Source organism: Cryptomeria japonica, chromosome 10 (genome assembly GCF_030272615.1).
Source record: "Cryptomeria japonica chromosome 10, Sugi_1.0, whole genome shotgun sequence".
In the NCBI taxonomy this organism is placed as follows: domain Eukaryota; kingdom Viridiplantae; phylum Streptophyta; class Pinopsida; order Cupressales; family Cupressaceae; genus Cryptomeria; species Cryptomeria japonica.
This window is the reverse complement of record NC_081414.1, coordinates 496,132,905-496,159,809: the sequence shown is the minus strand read 5'-3', so window position 1 is coordinate 496,159,809 and position 26,905 is coordinate 496,132,905. Positions and strand designations below refer to the sequence as shown.

At 40.6% G+C, this 26,905-nt stretch overlaps 1 protein-coding gene across 1 annotated transcript in view; it reads right to left on the bottom strand.

The window, feature by feature from the left end:
* LOC131039398 (uncharacterized) overlaps positions 1-26,905 on the bottom strand; it is a 138,889-nt gene that overhangs the window by 2,725 nt on the left and 109,259 nt on the right. Inside the window, exon 11 of the mRNA XM_057972129.2 lies at positions 11,081-11,236. Within this exon, the coding sequence (XP_057828112.1) occupies positions 11,081-11,236 (156 nt within the window). The remainder of the gene's footprint in view (positions 1-11,080; positions 11,237-26,905) is intronic.

The following is a 26,905-nucleotide window of genomic DNA, read 5'->3' as shown; positions in this document are numbered from 1 at the left end:
GCTGGTTTTTTTTTTAGTGATTGATTGGGGAGTGCCAAAGAAGCAAAGATATCGTGCACAAAGGAGATTTAATCATCTAAGGTAAGCATTTTCCCCTATTCTTTTGTCTTTAACAAATGTTTTCAAGTTTTTGATGAATTTTTTCAAAAAAAATATTTTTCTGTTTTAGAAAAAAAAGAAAGAAGTTTCACTATTTGTTGTTCATTTTGATCTTTAGTTAGTTTGTACATATTGTAGGCTTGCATTTTTTTATTTTTTTTTTGAAATTTAAAATTGTATAATTTCTGATAACAACAAAATCAAATTGCAAGAATGGCCACTAGTTCAAGTTTAGTGGGTGTGGATGCAAACAAAAATTTTTAAATTGATAAAGCATCTTCTTTATGGAAACATACTACAATGCTTGAACAACTTCCAAGAGGTGAGGAATACATTTGGAATTGTAATGGGTGTAAAACCAACTTTAAGAGCTCGTATTATTGAGTGAAACTTCACTTTTGTGGCATTAGTGGGAAAGGGATTAGAGTATGTGAAGGGCCAGATAAGAAGAGGTTGCCAAATGAAAATATTATGGCATAAATTAGAGAAAAAGAAGAAGCCAATGCTGCAGTTGAAAGAGAAAAACTAAGATCTCATCCTTTAGCAAAGAAAAAATCAATGACTTTACCTAAAGATTTTCAATAAGTAATGGCCTCCCAACATCCTTTCTTGGAGACACCCTCTATCCAAGTAGAAGATCCCATTCCTTTCCCTAAAATAGGCCCATTGGACAAGGCATTTCAAAATGAAACAAGAGACGTTGCAGAGGAAAAAGTTGCACATTGCATTTATGCTAATGATCTTCCTTTCAACTAGGTGAGAGCACCATATTAGTGGGAAATGATGGCAGCAATCAATAGTGCACCTTTTGGTTTCACAGGTCCTGCGTATGAAAAGGTGTGCACCACCTTATTGCAAGAGAAAAAAAAATTGTAGAGACATCACTCAAACCAAATAGGAATTCTTGGATTGAAATGGGAGTTTCTATTACTTGTGAAGGATGCAAAGATTGCAAAAACCATCCTTTAATAAATGTTAATCTTGTGTCCGCCAAAGGGGCAATATTTTTTAAGGCAGTTGATTGTGAGGAGCAAATCAAAGATGCAGAATTCATTTCTAAAATCTTCATTGAGTCCATAGAGATGGTTCTTGAAAATCTCGTCCAAATCATTCCAAACAATGCAAAAAAATGCAGGGCTGCAGGTGTTGCACATTGCATTTATTTGTTGTGTCCACCAAAGGGGCAATATTTTTGAAGGCAGATGATTGTGAGGAGCAAATCAAAGATGCAGAATTCATTTCTAAAATCCTCATTGAGTCCATAGAGATGGGTCTTGAAAATGTTGTCCAAATCATTACAAATGATGCAAAAAAATGTAGGGCTGCAGGTGCTTTGGTTGAGGAAAGATATGACCACATTTTTTTGATATCATGCACCATACACTCCCTTAGCTTGGTGATGCAAACAATTGGCACTCAAATAGAGTGGGTCAAAGATATATACCAAGAGGGTGAGGAGATCCAAATGTTTGTGACAAACCACCATATGCCACAAGGCATTTTCAAGACTTTCTCGAGGTTGGAATTGTTGAAGGTAAATTTAATTTAATTATTATCTTTTTAAAATTTTATTGATGCCATGTTTAATATGTATATAATATATCTTAATGTATTATTAACATATTTTTTACATGATCCTAGCCTCCTAGGTTGTTGAGACCCGATTTGCATCACATGATCATTTAAGACATGTCCTCCTAGGTTGTTGAGACCCAATTTGCATCACATGATCATTTAAGACATGTGAAGGTGTGAGAGGCATTGGGTGCCATGGTTATTAGTAAGCAATGGAGTATTTGGAAGCAATCAAATTCAGAGAGGGCCCAGAAGGTCAAGTCATTGATCCTAGATGAGGATTGGTGGGCTCATGTGGAATGTTTTGAATTTCATTGAGCCTAACATGAGTATGATCAATTTTCTTGATATAGATCAGCCATGTTTGGGGAAAATCTATGATGGCATGGACTTTTATGAGAGCCAATTGTGTTCCATTTTATCCTATATTTTGGCCTATTTCATATGCCTTTGTAGCCATTCCTACATTCAACTTCCATTCCATTTTAATATAATTCTACCATTTACGTTACATATGATTAAATATTAATAAGTGATATTTAATTTAGTTTTGAGGTAAAATATGGAAATTAATTATTGATTGTTTTTACTAATAAGTATTGTTGCAGCATGTAGACTTCCTGTCACCTTTTTGACAGGAGCCTTCGTGTCACCTTCTTCACAAAAATACAACGTGTGCTCTTCTATGTGGCTGACTCCTATTCCTATGGTAACCAAAGTTTTTCTCATTGATGCTAATTGTACATGAGAACGACACAAGTGATTGGTATAAAGAGCTAAATGAGAGAAACTCGTGGTTGAGATCATTGCCAAATCCTGCGTGGAGGAAAAACCTGCCAATGTATCATTTCCTATTTTAGCTGCTATTGTAACAGACATGTTTTTTATGTGGCCAGCTATGTAAACACAATCAAAATTGTATCCTTTCCCATTTCTAGCTACGGGTGTAATAAAGTCTGTTTTTAATATGTGGATAGGAATCATGGTTTCACAGGAATCATTAGTCTCTAGTTTGTTGGCCACATGCCCAAACAAACTATCTATTATTTAACATAGCTGTTATAGCTTGCAACTGTATATATACCAGCTCTAACGCAAATTGCAGAGAGCAGAATATAGTGTACATAGATTTCTGAGGAAGAATGTATGAAATCGTATTATTCAGAAATTCAATATTGTTGTTCTGAGTTGAACTCGAAAGTTCTCTGATTATTTTCTTCCTCCGGCAACTGGGAGGAATGGCGCCCACTCTTCAGCTGCTGGATGAATGTATGAAATCGTATTATTTAGAAATTCAATATTGTTGTTCTGAGTTGAACTCGAAAGTTCTCTGATTATTTTCTTCCTCCAGCAATTGGGAGGAAGGTGTTATCGGGAAAAAGTGTATAGTTAGTAATGTTAATTATCAATAGTTAGTTAGCCGACGGGTAGGTAGTTGGAGTCGCGACGGTTGGGTCGCACCCCTTCGGCAATCATATATTGTATCACCTCCGGGTGTTGTGGTATGTAATGTTAGTCGTGTGACATGTAATGTTGACGACAGATATAATATGAACATCCTTTGACATTAATGGAAAGCTTATTCTGGTACTTCTTTTATATTTGCATTGTACATTGCTGTTCGATTTCTGTATTCTTCCTGTTTACCCAGTGAGGTAAACATTTGGCGCTGTTGCCTAGACGAACTCAGGAATGGAAGACACGGATGGCGCACAGACACAATGGGCCTACCCGTTGGTGAAGTAAACTCGGAGAACCGACGACAGCAAATTTTACGAGAATTTCATGAGCGCCAGGATGACGGACGTAGGGAAGACCGACAAAGGACAAATAATCCTTAAATTGTGAAAGGAGAGAAATAAAGAACACTGTTAGAAGCAGAAGAATTATGTTGATTGTATACAAAAGAATGAATTAATAAAGACGTGTTGTGTTTTGATTTATGTGTTGAGAAACATGAAATTGTACCACAATTAATGCCCAATTTACTGAATAAAGACAGAAATAAGAAATTAGAAACCGACGAGTGGGAGGCTGCGCAGAAGGCTTTGATTCTGGAACAACGTGTAGAACGTAGACGGAGGCTGAGGCAACTTGCCGAAGGACAACCTGCCGAAGGGTTGCCCGAAGGGAACCAAGGAGGTGTCACGGAAGGTGCAGAAGCCGAGGGGAATTTCTACGCGTCGCCAGACTACGGTAGAGCGAGAAGCCTTGAAGAGTTTCTGGAGGAAACTAGGTTACGGAGAGAACTAGTTGAAGAGACTCGAGATCGGTTCAAAAACTTATCTCTCACGCCACAAAGGGAGGATCACCGAAGGGAGCCGGGCACGGGTGACGACGAAGTGCCACAAAGGGAGGATCACCGAAGGGAGCCTGGCACGGGTGACGACGAAGGGGAAGTTAACCGCACGGTAGGTATAAGGCAGAACACTGTACCTTCGGTCACCACCACAGGAGACATCAGCGGCATCGGAGGAAGTAACCGCACGGTAGGTACAAGGCAGAACACCGTACCTTTGGTCACCACCACAGGAGGCATCAGCAGCATCGGAGGGAGCAGCACCGGAGGGCAGACACAGCCACAACCACCTCCAAGTAGACGATTTCCATCAATGGCGACCAAACAGAAGTTACCCAAATTCAACGGGGATAGCAAAGATGATCCCGCACGGCATTGCCGTACATGCGAAACCATCTGGACAGCCAACGGGGTGACTGACCAGGATGAATGGATGAAGCAGTTCCCCGCCACACTGAGAGGAGTGGCTATTGACTGGTATGCAGACTTGGATAAAACCAGTGTAACTACGTGGGATGAATTGAAGAAGGCATTCGAGAAGGAATTCCGGCTTCTCCGAGATGATAACGAGATAGTTTCCGAAATCTACGGAACAAAGCAAGGAAAGAAGGAGACCGTACGGGCGTACGGGCGCCGACTAAAAGAGTTAGTCGGGAAAATGGAAAGCCAACCGGCCGATGGCTTGAAGAAGAGGTGGTTTGTCGAGGGTTTGAACCCTAAGCTACGACGGAAGATGAAAATTGTGCCTCCAACATCCTACGACGACGCATACAACCGGGCCATGGACCTGGAAAGTGAAAATAAGACGGCCAAAAAGAAGAAGAATAGATCTTCATCATCATCTGAAGATGATGACACATCGGAAGAAGAGAGTAGTAGTGACGAGAAGCCGAGGAAGAAAGTCACAGCCCTTCAAAAAGATATGGAAAGGATGTTAAAAGAATTTAAGACAATGAAGGGGACTACAAGTAAGGACGATGAACTATGGTGCACGGAGTGTAAGGAGAGCGGCCACACGAAAGGTGCCTGTCCCAAGAAGGCATTCTGCGACATCTGCCAGATTATGGGGCATTCTACGAAGGAATGTCCATACAATCTGAAGGCACGTAACCAGCAAGTGCTCTTTGCGCAGGAGCAGCCATCCACATCGGAGGCAAACAATAATGCATCATCTGGAGGATACCGGGACAACAGACGCGGCGGTGGAAGGAATAGCAACAATACCAATAACGGAAGCCGTCTCCAGTATGACGCCAAGGGCCGGCCAATTATCCAATGTAGGGCCTGTAATCAGTGGGGGCACTTCGCCCGTGATTGCACGAAGGAAGCCACCCCTCAGCACCTCTGCCGTTGGTGTGGGCCAGGCGACCATGAGGACGCAAATTGCCCGCAGGCAGGGGTGAATCTCCTCAACATTGAGAAGGCTGAGAAGACTGGTGAGAAAGAAGTATTGGCGATCACCCGCGCCCAGACGAAAAAAGCCACTTATCCCGACCCCCGTACGGAGAAGGAGAGATTACGGGAGGCAAAGGCCAATATTGAACGTGAGATGACAACCGAACGACGGGACAACGAGGTGGCGAGTACATCATTCCGTACGGAAGTGGAAAATAACATCATTGGGCAAATCTTGCAGATAGAGGTGCCGATAAAGGTAAAAGACCTTCTAGACTCTATGCCACAATTGAGGACTGCCATCCTCACCAATGTGCAAAGCACCGCATTGTCGAGTGCACCACAGGTAGGGGTTCCCGCCACCGCTACGAAGAGTACACCACAGGTGGAGGTTTCCGTCAGCCCTTCGACTGACCCGATGTTACTAGCCTTGAGCAGTGGTAGACACCCAGCTGTGGTAGAAATGGGTATCTGTGGGACCATTCTGAAGGACACCATTGTGGACGGTGGATCTGGGGTGAATGTACTACCAGAAGAAACATGGAAGCGGCTGGGGAAGCCCACCCTGTGGCCACCCACATTCAACCTGGTGGGAGCGGACCAACAAGGCATTAAGCCACTGGGCCTGTTGATGGCCCAGCAAGTGACAATTGGTACGCAACCATTCTTGTTAGATTTCGTGGTCATTCCCTCGAAGAAGAAAGGCTATGACGCCATCCTGGGGAGAGTGTGGTTGATCAACGCAAGGGTAAACCACAACTGGAAGAAAAATACACTTTCCATGGAGAAGGGAGGGCGAAAATATACCATTGACCTACACACCCAAAATGTCGGCGAAGAGCTCGCCTCTTCCGACTCGGAGGACTCTAATAAAGGGGAAGGGGGTCCCGATGAAAGTAAGGGCAAGAACGCGATGGAGCCGAACAGTGAAGGGGTGCTAGAATTGGAGGGATGTTCTGAAGATGAGAGATGCTCACTTAACGGGCTCTTCCATTGGCAGATGGAAGATTACGAAATGTTCCAAAGCTACAGGCTCGAAGTAGAGGAACCAGAGCAACCAACAGAGGTGTACCTGCCGGAATACAAAGAATATTGGAAGGGAGACGCCCCAAACCCTGGCGACGTAAATAATCCGAAGAGTGTCGGCACCGATTGGAACCCTGTGTGGAAGGCCGCAGCCTTCAAAATCTTTATTATCCTTCTTCTTCTTATGTACGGGAAGGAGGTCGTGGTCCCTGTAGAATTTGTGGTTCCAGGTCTTTCAATGACCAGTGAAAATAGATTGGCCACCAACGGGTACAAATTGAAACCTTACCACGCGAAGCGCGCAGGGGACCCGAGAGGCCAGACAGACACTCGAGAGTCCGGAGGGGGACCCGAGAGGATGGAAGGAGACTCGAGAGGCCGCGCAGGCGACTCGCCAGGTATAGGACCAAAACAGGAGACTGTCGAGCGAGGAAAACCGAGAAGGATGAAGGGCAATCCCAGAGACACGGGACCCGAACAGATGACTTTCTAAGACATCTAAATTAGGAGAGGAGGAAAAAAAAAAAAAAAAAAAACCGTACGGTCGTATGACAGGCGACCGTACGGTCAAAAAAAAAAGAGAAAGAGAAAGAAAGAAAAACGAAGGAAAAGAGACCACCGTACGGTGGCACCACCAACGATGGACACCACCGTGCGGTGGCACCACCGAAGGTGGAACCCACCGTGCGGTGGCACCACCGAAGGTGGAAGCCACCGTGCGGTGGCACCACCGAAGGTGGAGCCCATCGTGCGGTGGAAGCCGCGAAGGGCCGCGTGGGCATAAAGCCGCCTACCGAAGGGAAAACCGCCGAAGGAGATAAAAAGCTACCGAAGGGAAAGCCGCACATGCCGAAGGAGATAAAAAGCTACCGAAGGGAAAGCCGCACATGCCGAAGGAGATAAAAAGCTACCAAAGGGAAAGCCGCACATGCCGAAGGAAGAAAAGCAGCCGAAGGGAAGACAATCACCGCACAAATGCAGAAAGAACCAATTACACCGCACGAAGTAGGGAAGTCACCGCACGATTGGAGGTGGTATGGCGGGACATTACAGTGCCTAAAAAAAAAAAAACGACGACGGATTGAAAAATGATTCGATGACATCTGGAGCCTGGACACTGAAAATATTGGAGTGTAGAAGAAGGGTTTTTGACATCATAAAATATCACAGAAATGCAGTGCGCCATGGACTTTCATGGGGTTCTGAAGGTTGTAAATTGGTGTTGGCGCTGCCCCAGGACCCCGCGGGGGCGCTGCCCCTCGACCCCGCGGGGGCGCTGCCCCTCGACCCCGCTGGGGCGCTGCCCCAGACCCCGCGGGGGCGCTGCCCCTCGACCCCGCTGGGGGCGTTGCCCCCAGACCCCCAGTTTATTTTGGAGCTACAGAATACCACGGGAAGTGTTGTGCTTGTTCGCACTGTGAGAAGGAAGCCTGCAGCTAAGCATTGGCGGGAATGCCATAAGCCGTAGAGGGAGACGAATTTGGAGGTTGGGAACAAACAGAGTTTGAGGGAAGGCATTGCAGGTCCACACAGTTGTATGACACCAGGGAGTTATTCAGTTCAGTTTTTAGCCTTTGGGGAGTGTGATGGAGGATTTGAGGTGTCTCCTAGCATTTGTGCCAACGGATTGTGGCCACCTCCAGGCATGACTGGTACGCTTTGAGGAACTCGGAGGATGTCTCGGTGGGACGTGAGGTTGCCGTGGTGGATGCATAGAGGGCTCGGGAGGAGCTGACCACCAGGTTGGAGGCAATAGTCGCGTGAGACTTAGTTCAGCGTACCCAGGAGTTGGATGCCGGGAGAGCAGCACGGGTGGCTATCGAGGACAAATTGGCTAGGGAGACCATATCAATTGAGTAGCAGTGGGTGGAAGCTGAGACTGAAAAACGTGTTTTGCAGACAAGTTTGGGTTAGGCACAGGAGGATTGTGATGGCCAAGGAAGCCATATTGGTGAAATCCGCACTTGAGCATTGGCTGGTAGCAGAAAAGGTTTTCAGGCGAGGACGCAGCAAGTGTATAAGATCTGGGCCCGACTAGCGTCAGTAGTTCCTGCCATTCATCTCTATTTTGTATTAAGTCGTCGGAGTCGACTTCTTTTCTTGGGGGGGATGATGTTATCGGGAAAAAGTGTATAGTTAGTAATGTTAATTATCAATAGTTAGTTAGCCGACAGGTAGGTAGTTGGAGTCGCGACGGTTGGGTCGCACCCCTTCGGCAATCATATATTGTATCACCTCCGGGTGTTGTGGTATGTAATGTTAGTCGTGTGACATGTAATGTTGACGACAGATATAATATGAACATCCTTTGACATTAATGGAAAGCTTATTCTGGTACTTCTTTTATATTTGCATTGTACATTGCTGTTCGATTTCTGTATTCTTCCTGTTTACCCAGTGAGGTAAACAGAAGGGAGCCCACTCTTCAGCTGCTGGACGAATGTACATATTTTATTTCTGCAAGTGTGTTTTTATTATTTTAGCATTGTTTGGATTGGTTAAACATTAGAAATAGATATAGTAATGTTTGCAGTTGGTATTTAATTTCAATTGTTTTCCATGTTTCAGATTTAATTTTGCGATCTGTATGTTTCCGAGTTTGTTGCGCAGATCCTATCACTTGAATAGAATAGAACAGATCCTATCGCCAAGAAGTGACAGTTCTTGTCCCCAGTTTTATTTCAATTTGCAATAGGTTTTGTTTTCTAGTTGCACTTAAACCCCACTCATCTCGCTACCTACAGCCCTTGTGCAAATAGCCACGATATCTTTCACAAGTTTACACCTCCAGGTTGACACATATAGACCGAACTGAAATTCATCATAAAGCATTAAATCTTTCTTATTCTTTGCCATAGTGTTGGCCTATCAGACTCCATGATAGAAAAAATAAAGGGCATAAATAGCACAAAAAGAGAATGACCCCAAAGAAATATTTTTTCAGTGTAGAAAAAATCATTCATCATTGTTGGATCAATATGAAGACACCATTGCACCTTGCATATGCATTATCTCCCAAATACTATAGGACTACTATCATAGAAGGAATTCACACTCTAAGAGCCTTGGATCTTGGAGGTTAGGTTCCTTTTGTGGACATGCCTTAGATACTTTTTTTGCCGGGGAGAACTCCACCATATACAGATAGTGAAGATGCTAATGGGTACAAGAAGGCATTCAAAAGACTCTTCTCATATCCAAAAGTGGTGGAACATGTTAGGAAAGAGTTTGGCTTGTTCATCTCAAGATGAGATCATAGTCCTTGTGCTCTTCAAGACCAATACACTCTAGATGCTTGTACATGGTGGTATCTAAATGGGCAATATTATTTGTTCCTCCAAACTCTTGCAATCAAGATTCTGTCAAAAGTATTTTTTATTTTTAAGTTGTGTTGGTTTTCTCTCCAATTTCAACACGTTGCAAGCTCTTCTTCCACTAAACAAAATTGAAATGCATACTCCTTTATCCACTCAATGAATCATAACAGGTTCGCTGCAAAAAAAGCAGAAGACTTGGTTTCCTCATTCCAATTTTCATTTTCTATCACATAAGAAAGAACACTACAAGGATGGGTCAATGAAGCATTGAAATATAGCCCTTGAGCGTACTAACTTGGATGCATCTATTCAAGAGCTTGCTAGAGTCAATATAATGATGATGATGATGATGATGATGAGACACTTACACATGATGCACCTGGTGGAAGAGGCAATGCATTTACTTGTGGTTCAAATGATGTTGAACTTGAAGCAAATGATGATCTTGATCTAGATCCTTTTGATGATCGATGAAGATTGAAGACAATTATTATTTTTGATTGTCAATTTTGTAATTGTAATGATTTTCATTTGAATCGTGATCCTAGACATATATGATATATATTATATAGCATATGACATAATATTGAAAATTTGAACTATCGATTGGCATTTAATATTTATCTTTATCACTACCATTTTGGCATTTGGCATTGATCCAAGATCCAAGGCTCCTAGAGACTGAATTCTAGTACTGGGGTACCTGTACTAGTACCGACAACTTAGAAATTGCCGTACTAGGGTACCCATACCAATACCCCAAGAAAAAAAATTGCCGTACTAGGATACCCGTACCAGTACCCAAGGAAAAAAATTGCCGTACTCGGGTACCCGTACCAGTACCCAAGGAAAAAAATTGCCGTACTCAGGCACCTGTACCAGTACCGGCAACTTAGAAATTTTGTTCTTGTTGTAAGACTTTTGGAGCTTTGCTGTTTATAGTGGCTAAATTTAATATTAAGTCTCCACTTTCTTTTCACTCATATTGTATGGTCTCCTCTATTCTGCTCTTACGAGCATATTAATTCTGTTATTCTGCTCTTGATATCTTGTGGACTGCAATATATTGCTGTCATTCTTCTCTTGCAATAAAGTAAATTCATTAAATCTATTAAGTTTAGACGTTTATCCCATGTTTACCATGGCCCATATTCCAGACATGAGAATTGAGTGCCATTCATTCAGACAACAAAGTAAATATCCTGTGGAATTGTGCTATGTAAATTCAACCTGAAAAAATAACAACACAGGATGTGTCCTGTGAGAAACTGCAACCCAAATGCACAATACTCAATTCTATGCATTGAAAAAGCATGAGCAACGCAAGCAATAACAAAGGCACAATAAAAGAGTTGTAAGAAAAGGATACTTATGAAATTTGCAAGGATAAGCCCAACAGCCCCGGCCCTCTGAACAAGTATAATATTCAAGCAAACATAAATAACAGAGAACAGCACAAGTGAAACATTTGACCAAAGAAGCTGCCGGTTGGTCCCAACTGCATGCAAAAAAGCCTCAGTTGTACCTGCATCAAACAAAATGTAAACTATTAGCAGAAGAAACAAAATCCCCTCCATCTTGGAAAGTAGAAATGAAACTGCCTTTAATCCCAGCATTATAGATAAGACGTTATAGATGGGTCTTAAGAACAAAATATAGGTCGAGTCTCAAGAAAAAAAGGAAAATCTTATGCAATTCCTTTGCAGCTGTAAAGAACAAACCATAACCTCTTTGGTTCAAATGCACTGCAATAACAGATCATAAGGCTATATAACCACAAATAAATTATTCATCAGCAATTTTACAAATTTGTGGTCATTATATGTATTATGTGTCAACAGCTAAAAATAGCCCAAATAATCATGAACTAATCAACTGTAGAAAATAAAAAAGGATGGCTCATGAAGTACAACTGTAACCACCTCATTGGGGCCAAGTAAATATGGACAGGTCTGTAAGATGGCTAGTTAAATAATGTTCTAATTTCATTTATTATACTGTATACCTTATTTACTTGGTCCTTTATACATGTTGAATTTTTCTGTTATAAAAAAGTACCAGCCATATGTAAATTGTGATCAGATCCATCCATCTAGTTGCTAGAATGCATGTTGAAAAGTAGCCTGTAACATTTTGTACTTATACATATTTGCACACAAACATACACACATGTAACAAAATCATTGCAAATTTCATTCTTTCTATTAAGAAAAAAACACTTATTCCATGGAAATCGCATATGGCACAAAATGTTTTAGAAAGCATGTTTTTCTTTTGACATTCAAATTATTTGAAAAGTTCAAAAATTTAGAAGTGGAAAATTCAAATCTTTAATTAATTTCCATATTACAGTAAACTAAATCTATTAAAAAGTAAGACCTTCCAAATTTGAATACTTTTGTTTGAATATAGCCCAATTAATCTATGCATGGAAAAGTAAATAATGAATGAAAAAGATCACATTAATCTTCACGAATGACAATATGTGAATGGGACACAAAAGCAAGACACAATAGCAAGTAGAGGTGCTGAAAGAAAAACTCCAAAACCAAATAAGTATCTAAAACTAAAATAGCAGATACTAGCAAAGGGATGTTAACATTAGACAAGCCAATATAGACAAAGCAATATAACACAAATGACCCTGCTAAACAAATGCTCATTAGCAAAAGCAACCATCAAGAGAGCCAAGCAAAGAGGATTGATGGAGATCAAGGTGCTAGTCTGCATTAGAGTCTGGAGCAGAAGGGTCTGCAGCCTCATCCATCACAGCAAAAGGGGCAATACAAGTTTTAATAGCGTCCTCAAAGAATAATCTGGGCTACCAGAATCAGGTTTAACAGTCCTGGGAGGAAGCAGAACCCTCCATCTGGAATCTCTCTTAACATCTATGGCCAGTGTTCATTGAGAAGTAAAGAGGAAGCTAATAAAGCATGTCTGTTCTTGTAGTTTTGGATGTAAATGCACCAAGTTAGTCTCATGTCTGGCTTTACAAGCTTGTGAATTTTGCTAGATATGGGCCATCAAGACCAAGAAATAATAGCAATTTGACCTTATCAGTTCACTTTAAATTCTATATCTTATGGGGCCAGCCTAGAGGTATGCTACCCTGGAAAACCTTTTTGTCTTCCTTATGATCGCTTCATAAACATCTGCTTGCTTTAAAAAAGAATTGAGGTGATTGAATTGAAACTGATGATTCACAAAATCAAGATCGGAGAACCATTAAATACTATTTTTTTCAGGTCCCAAATTTGAAATCTTGACATTACAGATTATAATACATGGTGGTTTCTTAACAACCATTTTACTTTCCTGAGCACTGCTTTATAGTAACATTTTTCAATCTTTTTAGCGCTGGATGATAACTTCTCATTTAGCAGAGAATAGAATGTTAAATCACAGCCCCTGCCCAACCAGAACCAAAATTGACAAGGTTCGGTTCTATGGACACTAGGGTATGTCATCACACCACACTAACTTCCTTAGGAAACACACTAACCGTTCTCAAACCATGTAATGTTCCCAAACTATTCAACATGATCCGTACAGTGGTGCATCAGCAAGGCTGCACGAAGTGGAGTGGAGGGGGGCTGCTGTACGGTGGAGAGGCCGTATGGTGAAGAGTCCGTACGGTGGTGTGAGGTTGGATGACCGTACAGTGAAGGGAAGTCGTACGGTGGTGTGGGGTGGAGGGCGTACGGTGGAGAGGAAGGAGTGTACGGTGTGAGTGCCGTACGGGGAAGTGAGGGAGGGGCCATACGGTGTAAGGGTCGTATGGTGATGCCAAACAGACCGTACGGTGGAACACAAGAGGGTCGTACGAAGGTGTGCGGTGTGGCCAAAAGGAGGTTGTACGAAGGTGACAAGAAGGTCTTTCAGTGGTGCAGAGGTACAGTGAGCTTGTGTGGTAACTTCGCGGAGAACCAGATCAACAGAGACACAGCGGTAGAAGTAAACAATGATAAAATTCTAGATTTGCCAGATCTGGAACGATTACAATGATAGAATAGGGTGAGCGGTGATCCTCACCGAAACTGCAAATACCAAATAGGGAGGATCTTTCACCTCCGAAATGGCGGAAACGGAACTCCAACAGGAATTTGCACAATAGAGAAAAGATACCAAAAATTCGCATATCCCCAACAATGACTAACACGGCCAAATATATGGGCTCCGGGAAACTTCCCGAAGGGTTACAAACGGGCCGACATGACCAACCAAAACTTGCCTAATCTAATTAAATAAAAGGGCCCGAAATATTTGTTATTAAATTTGGGCCTTACAACAAAGTAATTAGATTTATTATTTAATTACATCAGGGATATCACAGTCCTCTCGGGCCAAAAATTGCTTGCCCTCAAGCAATTGCAGACTTGGATGCTCCAGAATTTGTTCGCCTTCCCAGGTGGCATCCTCAATGGGTAGATTCTTCTAGCGTACAAGGAACTCTTTGATTGTGTGTGTTCTCAACCTCTTTTCTCTAACATCGACAATCTCCGCCGGTTCCAAAATTAGTTTCCCTTCTTCATCGATGGGTGGCAGATCCCTGGACACTGTGATGCGCTGCCCGACGGCTTTCTTCAGACATGACATGTGAAAAACATTGTGAATCCGACTTCCCTCAGGAAGCTCCAATTCGTAGGCAACTTCGCCCACTCTTTGAACCACCCTGTAGGGTCCATAGAAACGCAGGTTTAGCTTCTCTTTACCACTTGTCTTCAAGGAGGATTGTCTGTGCAGTTGAAGTCGAAGGTAAACCAGATCACCAACTTCAAAATTTCACTCAATCCGGTGTCGGTCAGCATACATCTTTTGTTGGTTCTGTGCCCTCTGCAGGTTTTCTTTGAGAGATCTCAGGATGTCTAAACTCTCCTGAAGCCAATCTTTGGCCATTGGTGCACGACTATCTCCCAATGTCAGGTCAACAAATGAAGAAGGTTCATAACCGTACAGTGCTTTGAAAGGTGGCATGTCTATCAACATGTGATAAGTGGTGTTGTAGCAGTGTTCACCCAAATGTAACCAGCGAACCCAAGCCCTCTGTTGCGTTGAGACGTAGTTCCTGAGATAACCCTCCAGCCATTTGTTCCCAATCTCGGTCTGTCTGTCTGTCTGCAGATGGTAGCTCGTGCTAGGCGATAGCTCGGTTCCAACCAACCGAAATAACTCCATCCAGAAGGTACTCAGGAAACGGCTATCCCTGTCACTGACTATGTTTCGCGGTAAACCATGTAGGCAAAACACCTCACGGAAGAACAACTCGGCTATTTGAACTGCTTGATATCTTGTGGGGATGGCAAAAAAATGTGCATACTTGGTCAATCGGTCAACTATGACAAAAATGCAATCCTTTCCTTGCACTCTGGGGAGTCCCGTAATGAAATCCATCGAGATGCTATCCCATTTCTGGTCGGGAATTGGTAGTGGTTGCAACAGTCCGACTGGCAGGTTATGCTCAGATTTGTTCTGCTGACAGGTGGAGCATTCCCGCACATACTGCAGAACGTCGTCCTTAAGCCCCTTCCAGGAAAACCTTTCACGGATCTGTCTGTAGGTTTTCAAGTATCCCGGGTGTCCAGCCAAGGGGGAGTCGTGCAATTGCTTCAGAACCTTTTCCTTCATCTTGGATTCGGGTACCAGATAAATTCTATCCTTGTAATAAATGATGTCGTCAACCACCTTGTATTGGTCATCTTGTACTCAACCATCCATCAGTTCGTAGGCAAAAGTGTTCTTAGAGTATTCAACCAACAGGTATTCCTTCCAGTCTGCCGAAATCTGAGATAAAGAACATATGGTGGGCCTTCTTGACAAGGCATCAGCAACCACATTATTCTTTCCCTTCACATATTCAATGTCGAAATCAAATTCCTGGACTTTGCTCACCCATTTCTGTTGTCGTTCATTCAGATTCCTCTGCTCCAAGAAGTATCGCAAGCTGTTGTGATCTGTTCGCACAACAAACTTTGCTCCGACGAGGTACTGCCGAAACTTCGTCAATGCGTGTATGATAGCGAGCATCTCCTTGTCGTAGATGGAATATAACCGCTCAACTCCCGAGAGCTTCCGGCTCTTGAACGCAATGGGGTGACGGTCTTGCATCAACACTACTCCAATGCCTTCACCCGAGGCATCACACTCCAGGATGAAAGGGCGAGTGAAGTCTGGTAGTGCCAGAACCGGACACGTGCTCATCACTTCTTTTAGTTTGTCGAAGGTCTGTTGCGCCTGCGCATTCCAATGGAAGGATCCTTTCTTTGTCAGATCTGTCAGTGGCGCCCCAAGTTGTGAAAATCCTTTCACAAACCTTCTATAATAACTGCACAAACCAAAAAATCTACGCAACTCTGAGAGAGTCTTTGGTGGAGGCCAATCCAAAATGGCCTGAATCTTTTCCTGGTGAACTTGTACCCCCTAGGCGCTGATGACATGACCCAAGTATAGGACCTCGGTTATTCCAAATTCACATTTGGATCTTTTGGCATACAGTGATTGTGATTCCATAATCCCCAATACTTCATCTAAATGCCCCATATCTTCCTTCCAGGTCTTGCTGTAGATGATTGTGTCATCGAAGAATACCAATAGGAACTTACGCAGTTGCTTGTTGAAGATGTGGTTTATGCAAGACTGAAAAGTGGTCGGAGCATTGGTTAATCCAAACGGCATGACCAAGAACTCATAGTGTTCGTAATGGCAACGAAAGGCCGTCTTTTCCACATCTTGCTCCCTCATACGGATCTGATGGTAGCCAGAACGGAGATCAATCTTGGAGAAATAGATTGCGCCATGTAGTTCGTCTAGTAGCTCATCGATCCTGGGAATGGGGTACCTATTCTTGATAGTCTTCTTGTTTAGCGCACGATAATCGACACACATTCTGAGAGTCCCGTCCTCCTCCTTCACCAGTACCACCGAGGACGCAAAGGGGCTAGAACTTGGCTTGATCCATCTCTTATCGAGGAGTTCCTGGATCGTTTTCTCTATCTCATCTTTGAACTTCTTCGGGTGGCAATAGGGTGTGGTGATAACGGGTTTTGCTCCCTCCTCCAACTCGATGGTGTGCTCAAACCCTCTGTGTGGGGGTATACCAGGTGGAATATCAGCGAAGACCAAACTATGCCCATCCAGAACCGACTGAAGTTCCCCATCCTAATAGTGAATCGATTGCCCTTTCATAGGTTTTGTTGAGATCAAGCAATGTGTTGCCCAGACTAAGTCATCATGTCTGAAGATGGCTTCCATCCTTTTGGCAGAAATCTCCCTTGGGCCGCCATTCGACATTCCCCTGAGAACCACCTTCCTGCCATCAACCTCGAATGAGAACTCCATCCGTTTGAAGCTCTGTGTGTACTGGTCGAGGGTCTCCATCCATTGAATGCCCAATATGACATCCGTGTCATCCAGATCCACAACAAAGAAATCATCGGTCACCGTGTAATTTCCCATGGTGATAGTTAGTTGCGGAACCAAGTGAGTGCATGATAGGAGATTGCCTCCTGCCACCTTGACATCGAACCCTTCATGTTCCTTTGTACACAAGCCCCTACGGTTGACAAGTGACGAGTTTATGAAGTTGAGCGAGGCTCCACTGTCGAGCATAACAAGAACTCGTTGCCCTTGGAGTGTACCACGTACTCTAAATACACTACACCTCGGGGTACCCGCCAGTGTGGTGATGACGCCCCCCCCTCCGAACCAATGTGGAGATTCTCTCCGCCAGGCTGGTTTCTTCGGCCGATTCTTCCCTTGGGGTTTTTCTTTCTTCCTGCTCCTGTTCTCCATCAGACATTACTTCAATATAGTGAATCTTTCCTTTGTCCAAACATTGGTGGCCCGGTTCCCATGGTTCTTTGCAGGTGAAACACAGCTTCTTCCTTCTGAGTTCCTGTCTTGTGGCTTCATCGAGCGATGACCCCTTCGGATAAGGTGTATTATCCTTCTCCTTCGGAATGAAAGGTGGTTTGGTAGGTGCAAAACTTCTGGAAAAAGAGGATGTTGCCATGTTGCGGGCCTTTTTTATTGCTTCTGTGAGCGTGCTGGGGTTGAACCCTTTCACCCAACCTTTCAATGGTTCCATCAATCCGTCTATGAACAAGACCACCAATCTCCACTCTAAGATGTCGGTCACCAACACAGATAGTCTCTGGAATTCTGTGATGTAACTGTCCACAGATCCCGACTGCTTTAGTTGCGCCAACTCCTTGAAATTGAGTTCTGGGTCCTTCCCGTCAAATCGATCTATGAGCTTCTCTGTGAATTCAACATAGGAAGTTATCTAGTCATGGCCAAGAATGACCATTCCATGATGCCACCATTCATGCGCGACCCCTTCCAGGTGGAGTGCTACAAACTTGATAGCTTCATCTTCAAGCATCGGGTTGAGTTGGAAGTAAGTATCTACCTTTTGAACCCAGGCACGTGCAGAGGTCGCTCTGGCCCCATCAAAGGATGACAGGTTGATCTTGCCAACCTTCCGTTTGATGTCATTGTTATAGTGTCCATAATGGCCCCGAATTCTGCCGCCTGAGTATTTCATCCGGAGCTCTACATAATCCTTGAAGGATATGTCCCCTTCGAGATTTGCATCCCTCCAATCTTGACTCAACTGTGCTTGCATCTCCTGAAAGGTGGGTTCTGGCTCCCCCCGTGGTGCTTCGGATTTTTGAGGAAAAGTCAGCATCAGTGGCCGTGAATGTGAGCGTTGGACGTTTGACCTTCCCGTGACCGAATCATCGCCCTGTCCATTTTGTTCTCCATTCGTTTTTCCCAAGGCCAATTGTCGTAAGGTTTCCTCCATGATTTGTTGTCGTTGCTCTCCTCTGGTTAGGGTGTCGTTGAGTTGAGATTGGCTTTTGGTTAGCTCCCTTAATAGTGCCATGACTTCTCTTGTAGGGTCCTGTGGTTCGCCCATTCGATCGGCTGAAAAGTACCTCCTTCTGGTGTACACTTGCATCCGCTACACGACAGGCTGGCAAGATCACAAGCTTTGATACCACTGTAATGTTCCCAAACTATTCAACACGATCTGTACGGTGGTGCATCAACAAGGCTGCACGAAGTGGAGTGGAGGGGAGCTGTTGTACTGTGGAGAGGCCGTACGGTGGTGTGAGGTTGGATGACAGTACGGTGAAGGGAAGTCATACGGTGGTGTGGGGTGGAGGGCGTACGGTGTGAGTGTCGTACGAGGAAGTGAGGGAGGGGCCGTACAGTGTAAGGGCCGTATGGTGATGCCAAATAGACCATATGGTGGAACACAAGAGGGTCGTATGGTAGTGGGGAAGGTGTGCGGTGTGGCCAAAAGGAGGCTGTACGGAGGTGACAAGAAGGTCTTTCGGTGATGCAGAGGTACGGTGAGCTTGTGTGGTGACTTCCCGGAGAACCAGATCAACAAAGACGCAGCGGTAGAAGTAAACAATGATAAAATTCTACATTTGCCAGATCCGGAACGATTACAATGACAAGATAGGGTGAGCGGTGATCCTCACCGAAACTACAAATACCAAATAGGGAGGATCTTTCACCTCCAAAATGGCGGAAACAGAACTCCAACAGGAATTCGCACAATAGAGAAAAGATACCAAAAATTCGCATATCCCCAACAATGACTAACACGGCCAAATATATGGGCTCCGGGAAACTACCTGAAGGGTTACAAACGAGCCGACATGACCAACCAAATCTTGCCTAGTCTAATTAAATAGAAGGGCCCGAAATATTTGTTATTAAATTTGGGCCTTACAACAAAGTAATTAGATTTATTATTTAATTACATCAGGGATATCACAAACCAGTAAGGCCCAATTGTTTTATGGCCATTGTCACACCTTGCTTGCTTAGCAACTCTCATAATATTATCTAATTTTAGTCACTAAATGTAAATATTCTAACTAGCAGGCTTCTTTATGATGTTAATTGTTGATAAACCCTATTGGTTGTTAAATCAAATTATTCAAGGCTTCTTGCATAGTAATTATTAACTTGTCGTAAGTGATGTTAATCCTGATGAATGTTTGGGTGATGAGGACTTGATTTCGTTAATGGTACTGGTGGTTGTGTTCATGACCATTATATGAATGAGACTATTAAGTCGTGTATTAGTATGAGATTGTATTTAGGGTTTTGCATGTTCTTGTGTTGCTTAAATTTGGAAGTTGACTCTATGAGTTTTAGGATGAGGATAATTGCATTTAAAGAAAATTTGTTATGATTATGAACATTACTTTGATTTTGTTATGATGAATGGTGATTTTTTATCATGTAATGTTATCATACGTACCTTGAATAGTCAATATCAATATAGATTCCACTGGAAATTGAGTTGATTTATTTTGAATGGTTGTTTTGTTAACATTGCTAACCCTAGTTTATGAGTTGGTTGTAATGCGAATTAAAAAATTTAACGTTATAATAAACAAGTATGGTTAAATAAATCATGCATAGTAAATTTAATATTGTAATTAAATGCCGATATGAGATTTGAAATTGATTTTGTTAAAAATATTAAACTTGAGTTAAAATGTGAATAGTGAAATTATGAGAATTAAACATCTAATTAAATGTAGAATTTTGATATTTAAATGGTGCAAATTAGTATAATGGAACATGGTTCAATTTTATTTATGCTGGTGGTATGTGTTTCATCTAATTATCTTGCCACACATGCTGATGAGTTATTTTTGTTGTGTACTAGTTAATTGTATGTATGCATGGGTGAATAGTGCAATTTAATATTGTTGTGCTTTGGTTAAAGTTTCATTGGATAAGATTTGATGTGTGCAACGAGTGTAGGACATTATGGAAAGGCCAGCAGAAGCCCCAAAGAATTGTTAGGGATCATCGCATCATTTTGCTCCACATTGTGTAGCAATGAGATTGACTATGCTAGCAAGTTTCACCAAACCATCTTGGTCAACTATGACCAAAACCATGTGGTGTGATTATACGTATTTATTTAATGGTTGGAGCACAGTTGGAAAACAAAAACTCAACAAGGACTTGGCAGTCCAAAATTTTGACTAGGACTCTAGACTCAACAAAAACTCAATGAAAAACCCAGACAAAAAAAACCATGGTTACAAAAGAAAACTGAAAGTAATGCAGTTAGAGAACACCTATGTCTTTCTGTTCATCAGTTGACATAATTCAAAGATCGCATATATCATATGACCGTCAGATACTCAAATTTTGATATTTCAAAGTTTCAAAGTCACACAATACATTGTATTACAAAAGAGTTATAAATAATAATTGTATAACAGTACCATAACTGCTTACATATGTCAAATAATAGCCAAATACAATCTACATCCTCCTCTTCTCCCTCCTAGAGTAACTTGAATTTTTGGGCCTCAAACTACAAGGCAAGTCAATATCTACAACAGGATTGATTGTTTCCTCAAAATTATCGTTGTTTTCCTCCAATGCATCCATCTCTATTGTTGTTGATGTTGTTGCTCCCTCTGATTCAAAGATAGCTTCATCAATGAACATAATAACATTATGTTCTTCATCGATCCAATCAAAAAATGGTTCAATGGCGTCATGAGAGGGATCCTCCACCTTTTTGGTTCAAAGGTGTAATGTCACCATCTTTACCCAAGAGATTTAATAGACAATAAACACTTTTGTGGTCAAGGGAGTGGCAAACCCTGAGCACTGATAGCTAGTTAGAAGTAAATGTTCATAAGCAATTAGAAATAAGATATTCGGAAAATCACAAAGTCTTATGAATAAGACAATTTTCCTAATCACATTATGAGGTATAAGGATCAGTCCAAGATGATCGCCACCTTTCCTTGGAAGGATCGTGAGAGCATCTCATTTGGATTAGACAGTCAATATTATCATCAGCACCTTCAACAAGATTGCTACATTCAAGACATCATCATGAATTCTATACATCACCAATTATATAGATCAGTTGGTCAACATCTGCAGAGGTAATCATAACGATATATATATCCAATGAAGAGGAAGCAACCATGAAGGCATACTACAGATCAGAAGAAGGCACTGATCGCTTGGACAAAGACTTAACGCGGTTTCCAATCAATAACTAAGAATGACTATAAGTGACCAATAATAATCGTCAAACATCTTTGGAAGATAGAAATGATAATGTACATTGATCAGTGGCAATGTCCAAGATTATCATGGATTAAGAGACAGCGACTGATGTTGTTATTCGAATTATGGAAGACAAAGGATCGGTCATCTGTAATAACAATGTATTCAGGAATGATGAATGATGGACTCATGTGAAGGGATAGCGATCTGCAGAAGTTGGAGATGGTCATTAATAATAAAAGTTAGCATCAGCTAAGGATTAACATCCTTAACTCTATCACTAATCAAACATATGGTTATTTAATCAATTGACAATAACCAGTTTGCTTGTGGATGAAAAGGCATGATTAAGAGGAGAAACGATTTCCAAGAGACAAGAGACATGTCTCTTTGGGCACCTCTCTCAACGTATATGAGAATCATCCAATCCATTTGGAAGAGCGTCAAATATATGTTTATCTTGTTTCTTATTCCAGTTTGGAAGAGCTTGAGGAGAGCCAGGCTGAAGGTCCAATATCGTGTGCATAATCCAGTCAGCGATATATATCAGAAACAGCACCATCATTGCATACTTCTCAAGTATAAATCAGAGACAGTAATTTATCTTTCATCAACATAGGTGGAAGGGAAAGTTTATTAGCCTAATGTCATGTCCCCTCCTGATATTGAAAATTCTTTGTGACGTCCCCATCCAAATGCTAAATAACTAAGAGAAAGCTCCTTGTATTATCTTTATAGATGATAATATTGAAAGCCAACTCTTCCGATATTCATTGATATGACAAAACCGAACCTTGGACAGCACTCACAATTATGTATTTATACTTTATTGTACCGAGTGATAATATGAGTGGAGCAATTAAGAGAAATATGCAGAATAGTTATCTGACTTCATCGACAAGTCAAAGTGCAAGATGGCTGAAGTATTATTAATAGCAAATAAACATCAAGAATATTGAATTGACTAATCGATAACTGGATAGCAATATGAAAGGATCCATCCCAATCCAAAGATATCATATACAGGATCAATAACTAGAGATACCCGTGGTAAATAATGATCGAAGACAATCATTCCAGACTAAGGCGTAAACCTTTGATAATCTGCGTTACCCTTAACAGAGATCATTTTTATGTTAACAAAGGAGATTAATACCAAGGAGATTCATAATAAGAAGACCTCATGATAACTAATTATCATCCGTTAAACATAACAACTAATCATGTTTAATGGAGTCCGATAATGGATTATATGATAACAATAGTAAACAAGGATGCGATTGGAATAATGAAGTGACACGATCCCTTAACGAAGCATGCTCTTTAGCTCTTAAAGAGCACAACCATTCAATTGTGAAGAGTTATATAAGACAAATCAAATCATTCATTCAGGGGGGTTATCGGCAACCATCTTATGGATGGGGGATTATCGTATAGTCTGTACTCATAAAAGGAGGTCAGACGATGGATCAGATCAGATCAGAACTGTTATTATGTTACAGGCAGTAACATCTTTGTTCTTGCTGATATGCATGAGATGCACTTAATATGTGATTGTGTTTGAAGCTGCTGGCTCATATACAGGATTTACTAATAACACTAATAATAAGAATTTGATAATAATACAAATGTTAATAACAAAATAATAATTATGATTATTATAGTACTTGTGAGAACTGCTCTACAGTAATATGTATAATGTTAACATCTGAGTATATATATATATACTAAGTCACAAAGTTCGAATTCAAATTCGAATTCGACAGCCATGAAATTCGGATGAAATTCGACAAGGGAAAAATTTGAAAAAAAAAATTCAGATAAAATTCGCCTTATATAATTTTGTTTATTTTTAAATATATGTATACTTCTAATAAATTATCAAAATAGCTTAACATTGCTAAATAGATTTGAAGTTATTATAAAAAGATGGCACATTTATAAAATATAAACCATAAGAAACATAGGAATTTCAGTAATGCTAGTGATCATATATGATATGCCTAATACTATGTACAGCGGAATCCCTTTTGAACCTAAAATTTTTACTAGGTGATATTTCAATGTGGGCTTGCAAGTTATTATTTTCTGTCTGGTCTTTATATAGCCACAGCTGGGGACCATGTTGAATTGAATCTTAGCGTGTAGGAAACCACCCTTTTATTCTAGGAACTTGCCATTTCTTTTATATACAAAAGTGTCATTGTATTGGATTACTTTATTTCACATTTGTAGTTTTTGTAAAAGTTATTCTGCCGTCTGCCCACTTTTTAGCAGAATTTTTTTATGGCCGAATTTGAATGATTTTTTTATATAAATTTGAAATTTGATTAAATTTGAACCTCATCCATGAAAATCGCAGTATTCTGTGACTTAGTATATATATATATATATAATGTAAAAATATAATATTAAATATATACAAGCACATATATAAATATAAAAGAATATTGTTTGATCCGACAAACTAATATTGGAATATAAATCAGGAAGAATTCATAAGTTAATAACAGAAAGAAAAGTATGTTTTTTTCTGTTAAGAATGCCAGTATTAAAGAGGTTGGGGAATGAGACCTAGAATTATGAATGATAGATTGATTATCTAGTACAATAGATGAACTATTTACTCATTAATAATTGATAAATTAATTGGAACTATGGAATATTATTGACTTGATTCATAGTTTTGTCTCTAATCAATTTAGTTTATGTCACAAGTAGGTTGAGATGGATTGATTATGGTTAAAATAGGCCTAAATCAAGTAGGGGACATTACACATAATTCCATTGTCAGATCAGACACAGCTCAATAGCATTATTGCTATAATCTAAGGAAGGAGATTTGAAGCATACATTACACAGTAACGCATCTGAAAGAGCAGTGTTCTCCTCTCTTCAGTTCTGCCGATTGGATATTTCATTGCATATTCTTCAAGTTAGATCAGGGACAGCAGCATCCAAGCAAATTATAAGTTGTAGAACAGATTTATATATTAATCAAGATCACCTTGCATATATTTAATTCCAATATATCATATATATATATATATATGCACATTACATTTTGTGGTCATATTGCATTCTTCCTAAAAAGGGACATTACAAAAGGTGAAGGTAATACTGCACAAAGATAAGATTATTGAGGCACTCCTCCGTCAAATCTATTTCTCTTCTTGGCGTGAATACTCTAAAATAGACTCCAATTGTAGTCACACTTAGAAGCACTACAAAGCTAAGACAAAACAAGATAGCTAGCTTCTAAAGAATCAATATAGCAGCATTGTAATTCTCCAACCATAAATCTACAAAAATAACATATTTGAAAATATAAGAATTAAATTTAAAAATTTAGAACTTGTTAAGCTTTCAAAGTTTCTAAATTCTATTTTCTAGCTACTGGTTTTCCCTCCTTGTGGCTTGAGTTGAAGAAAAGAGCCTCCCGTCCTTGTAGACCTCCAACTCATCAAGATTTTGTCTTTAATATCCTCTTCTATTACCATCCAAACTATGAATGAAACAACACCTTTCATGACCTTCTCAACAACATTAACTGTATCAAAAAATAGAACTTTAGATTTAGGTAGTAGACCAAGGCATATATTGGTTGATGAAATTTGTTCATTCATCTATGATGAATGATGTGCCATATGATCTTATATATTTTTTTTTATCAGCATAGTAATAAAAAATGATTGTTTTAGCCTTACTTATGACCTTATAGAGGTAACCCCTCGACATGTCATCTACATCCACCAATTGAAGAACCTCGACCTAAAGTACCTAAAAAATTGAACATAAATCTAAATTATTAGAAAATTAACTACAAAAAAAAAATCCCTAAGAAAAATATGGTTTATAATTGTTACTTACCCTAAGCAATTCCTTGGCATTTTTGTTGACAAACTCATCAAAAAAAGTTCTTGCAGCCTTCTCCCCTTCAGTTTTTTAAGAAAATATGGAAAATCCAACCAGACATCGGTCACAAACATTTGCTTGAAAGAAGGAATTGCTATGCTTAAACATAAACGAATAATGTGAGTCCATTAAAGGTTGAGATAAAAGTACAAATCAAGCATTATAATGGGCAAATTAATGCAGAAATATTGAATACAAAGATTAAACAATTGGAATTCTATTTAGTGTTTGCGAAATAAGCTCAAAGAATTAATCTTGCACACTTTATTATAATCGATGTGTAGGAAGCATGTGTTGCAAATTGTAATAAAAGGAAGAAACCAATAGTTGATAATGAGAAGAATACATAGAATTAATAAGAAGAAATTTCTATCCCATAGGAAATAAAGTTGATTAAAAAATAAAATGGATGTATTACAAACAACAAGGTGGTCAAAGTGTGTAAGATTGCACCTCAGAATTCTGGCAAAAAGCTTTGGTGCATGGCATGGATTTTGAAGAGGAGATGGCAACAATATATCTCAGCAAACTCCATACTCAGATATGAGGAAACGTGGTCACCATAAAAAGGACTTTGCATGAGGCTTGTGTCCAAGCATACTATGTAGTATGTAGAGAACGAGAAAAAGAGGTATGAAGGTGTGTCTTCTAAATTCAAAGGGAAATGTAAGAAAAATTGAAAGAATGCTATTACAATAGTGCACAAGGAAGATAATACAAAAATGGGATGATAAAAAGGACACAACAAACAATTGTAGTCTTTGCAATCTAGATGGGCACGCAAGTTCAAAATGCTGGATGCATCCTAAACTACATCCTAAGTGCAAAATTTTTGACAAAGTAATACAAAGAAATCTATGCTAACTAAGGGGAAATGGAAATAGAAGATAATTCACATATCAATGACAAACTTGAGTGCATGGATACCAAGGAAAATTAATTTGAGGAGATGAGCAAACTTTTTGTTTTGCAGTTGTAAATTAAAAGGAACAAGGTTAATTCTTTGGTAGATCCAACTTCCAAGATCACAATGAAATTTTACTTTAGAGAATTTTGGCTAAAATGATTGGGCTGAAAATAGAGGAGCATCAACATCCATACCCATTGGATGGGTAAAGAGTTATGTTCCATAGATTCTTAGAGTGAGGGAGAAATATTTTGAGGACAAGGGACCAAAGAACTTGATTTGGAGATGGCTGGGGTACAG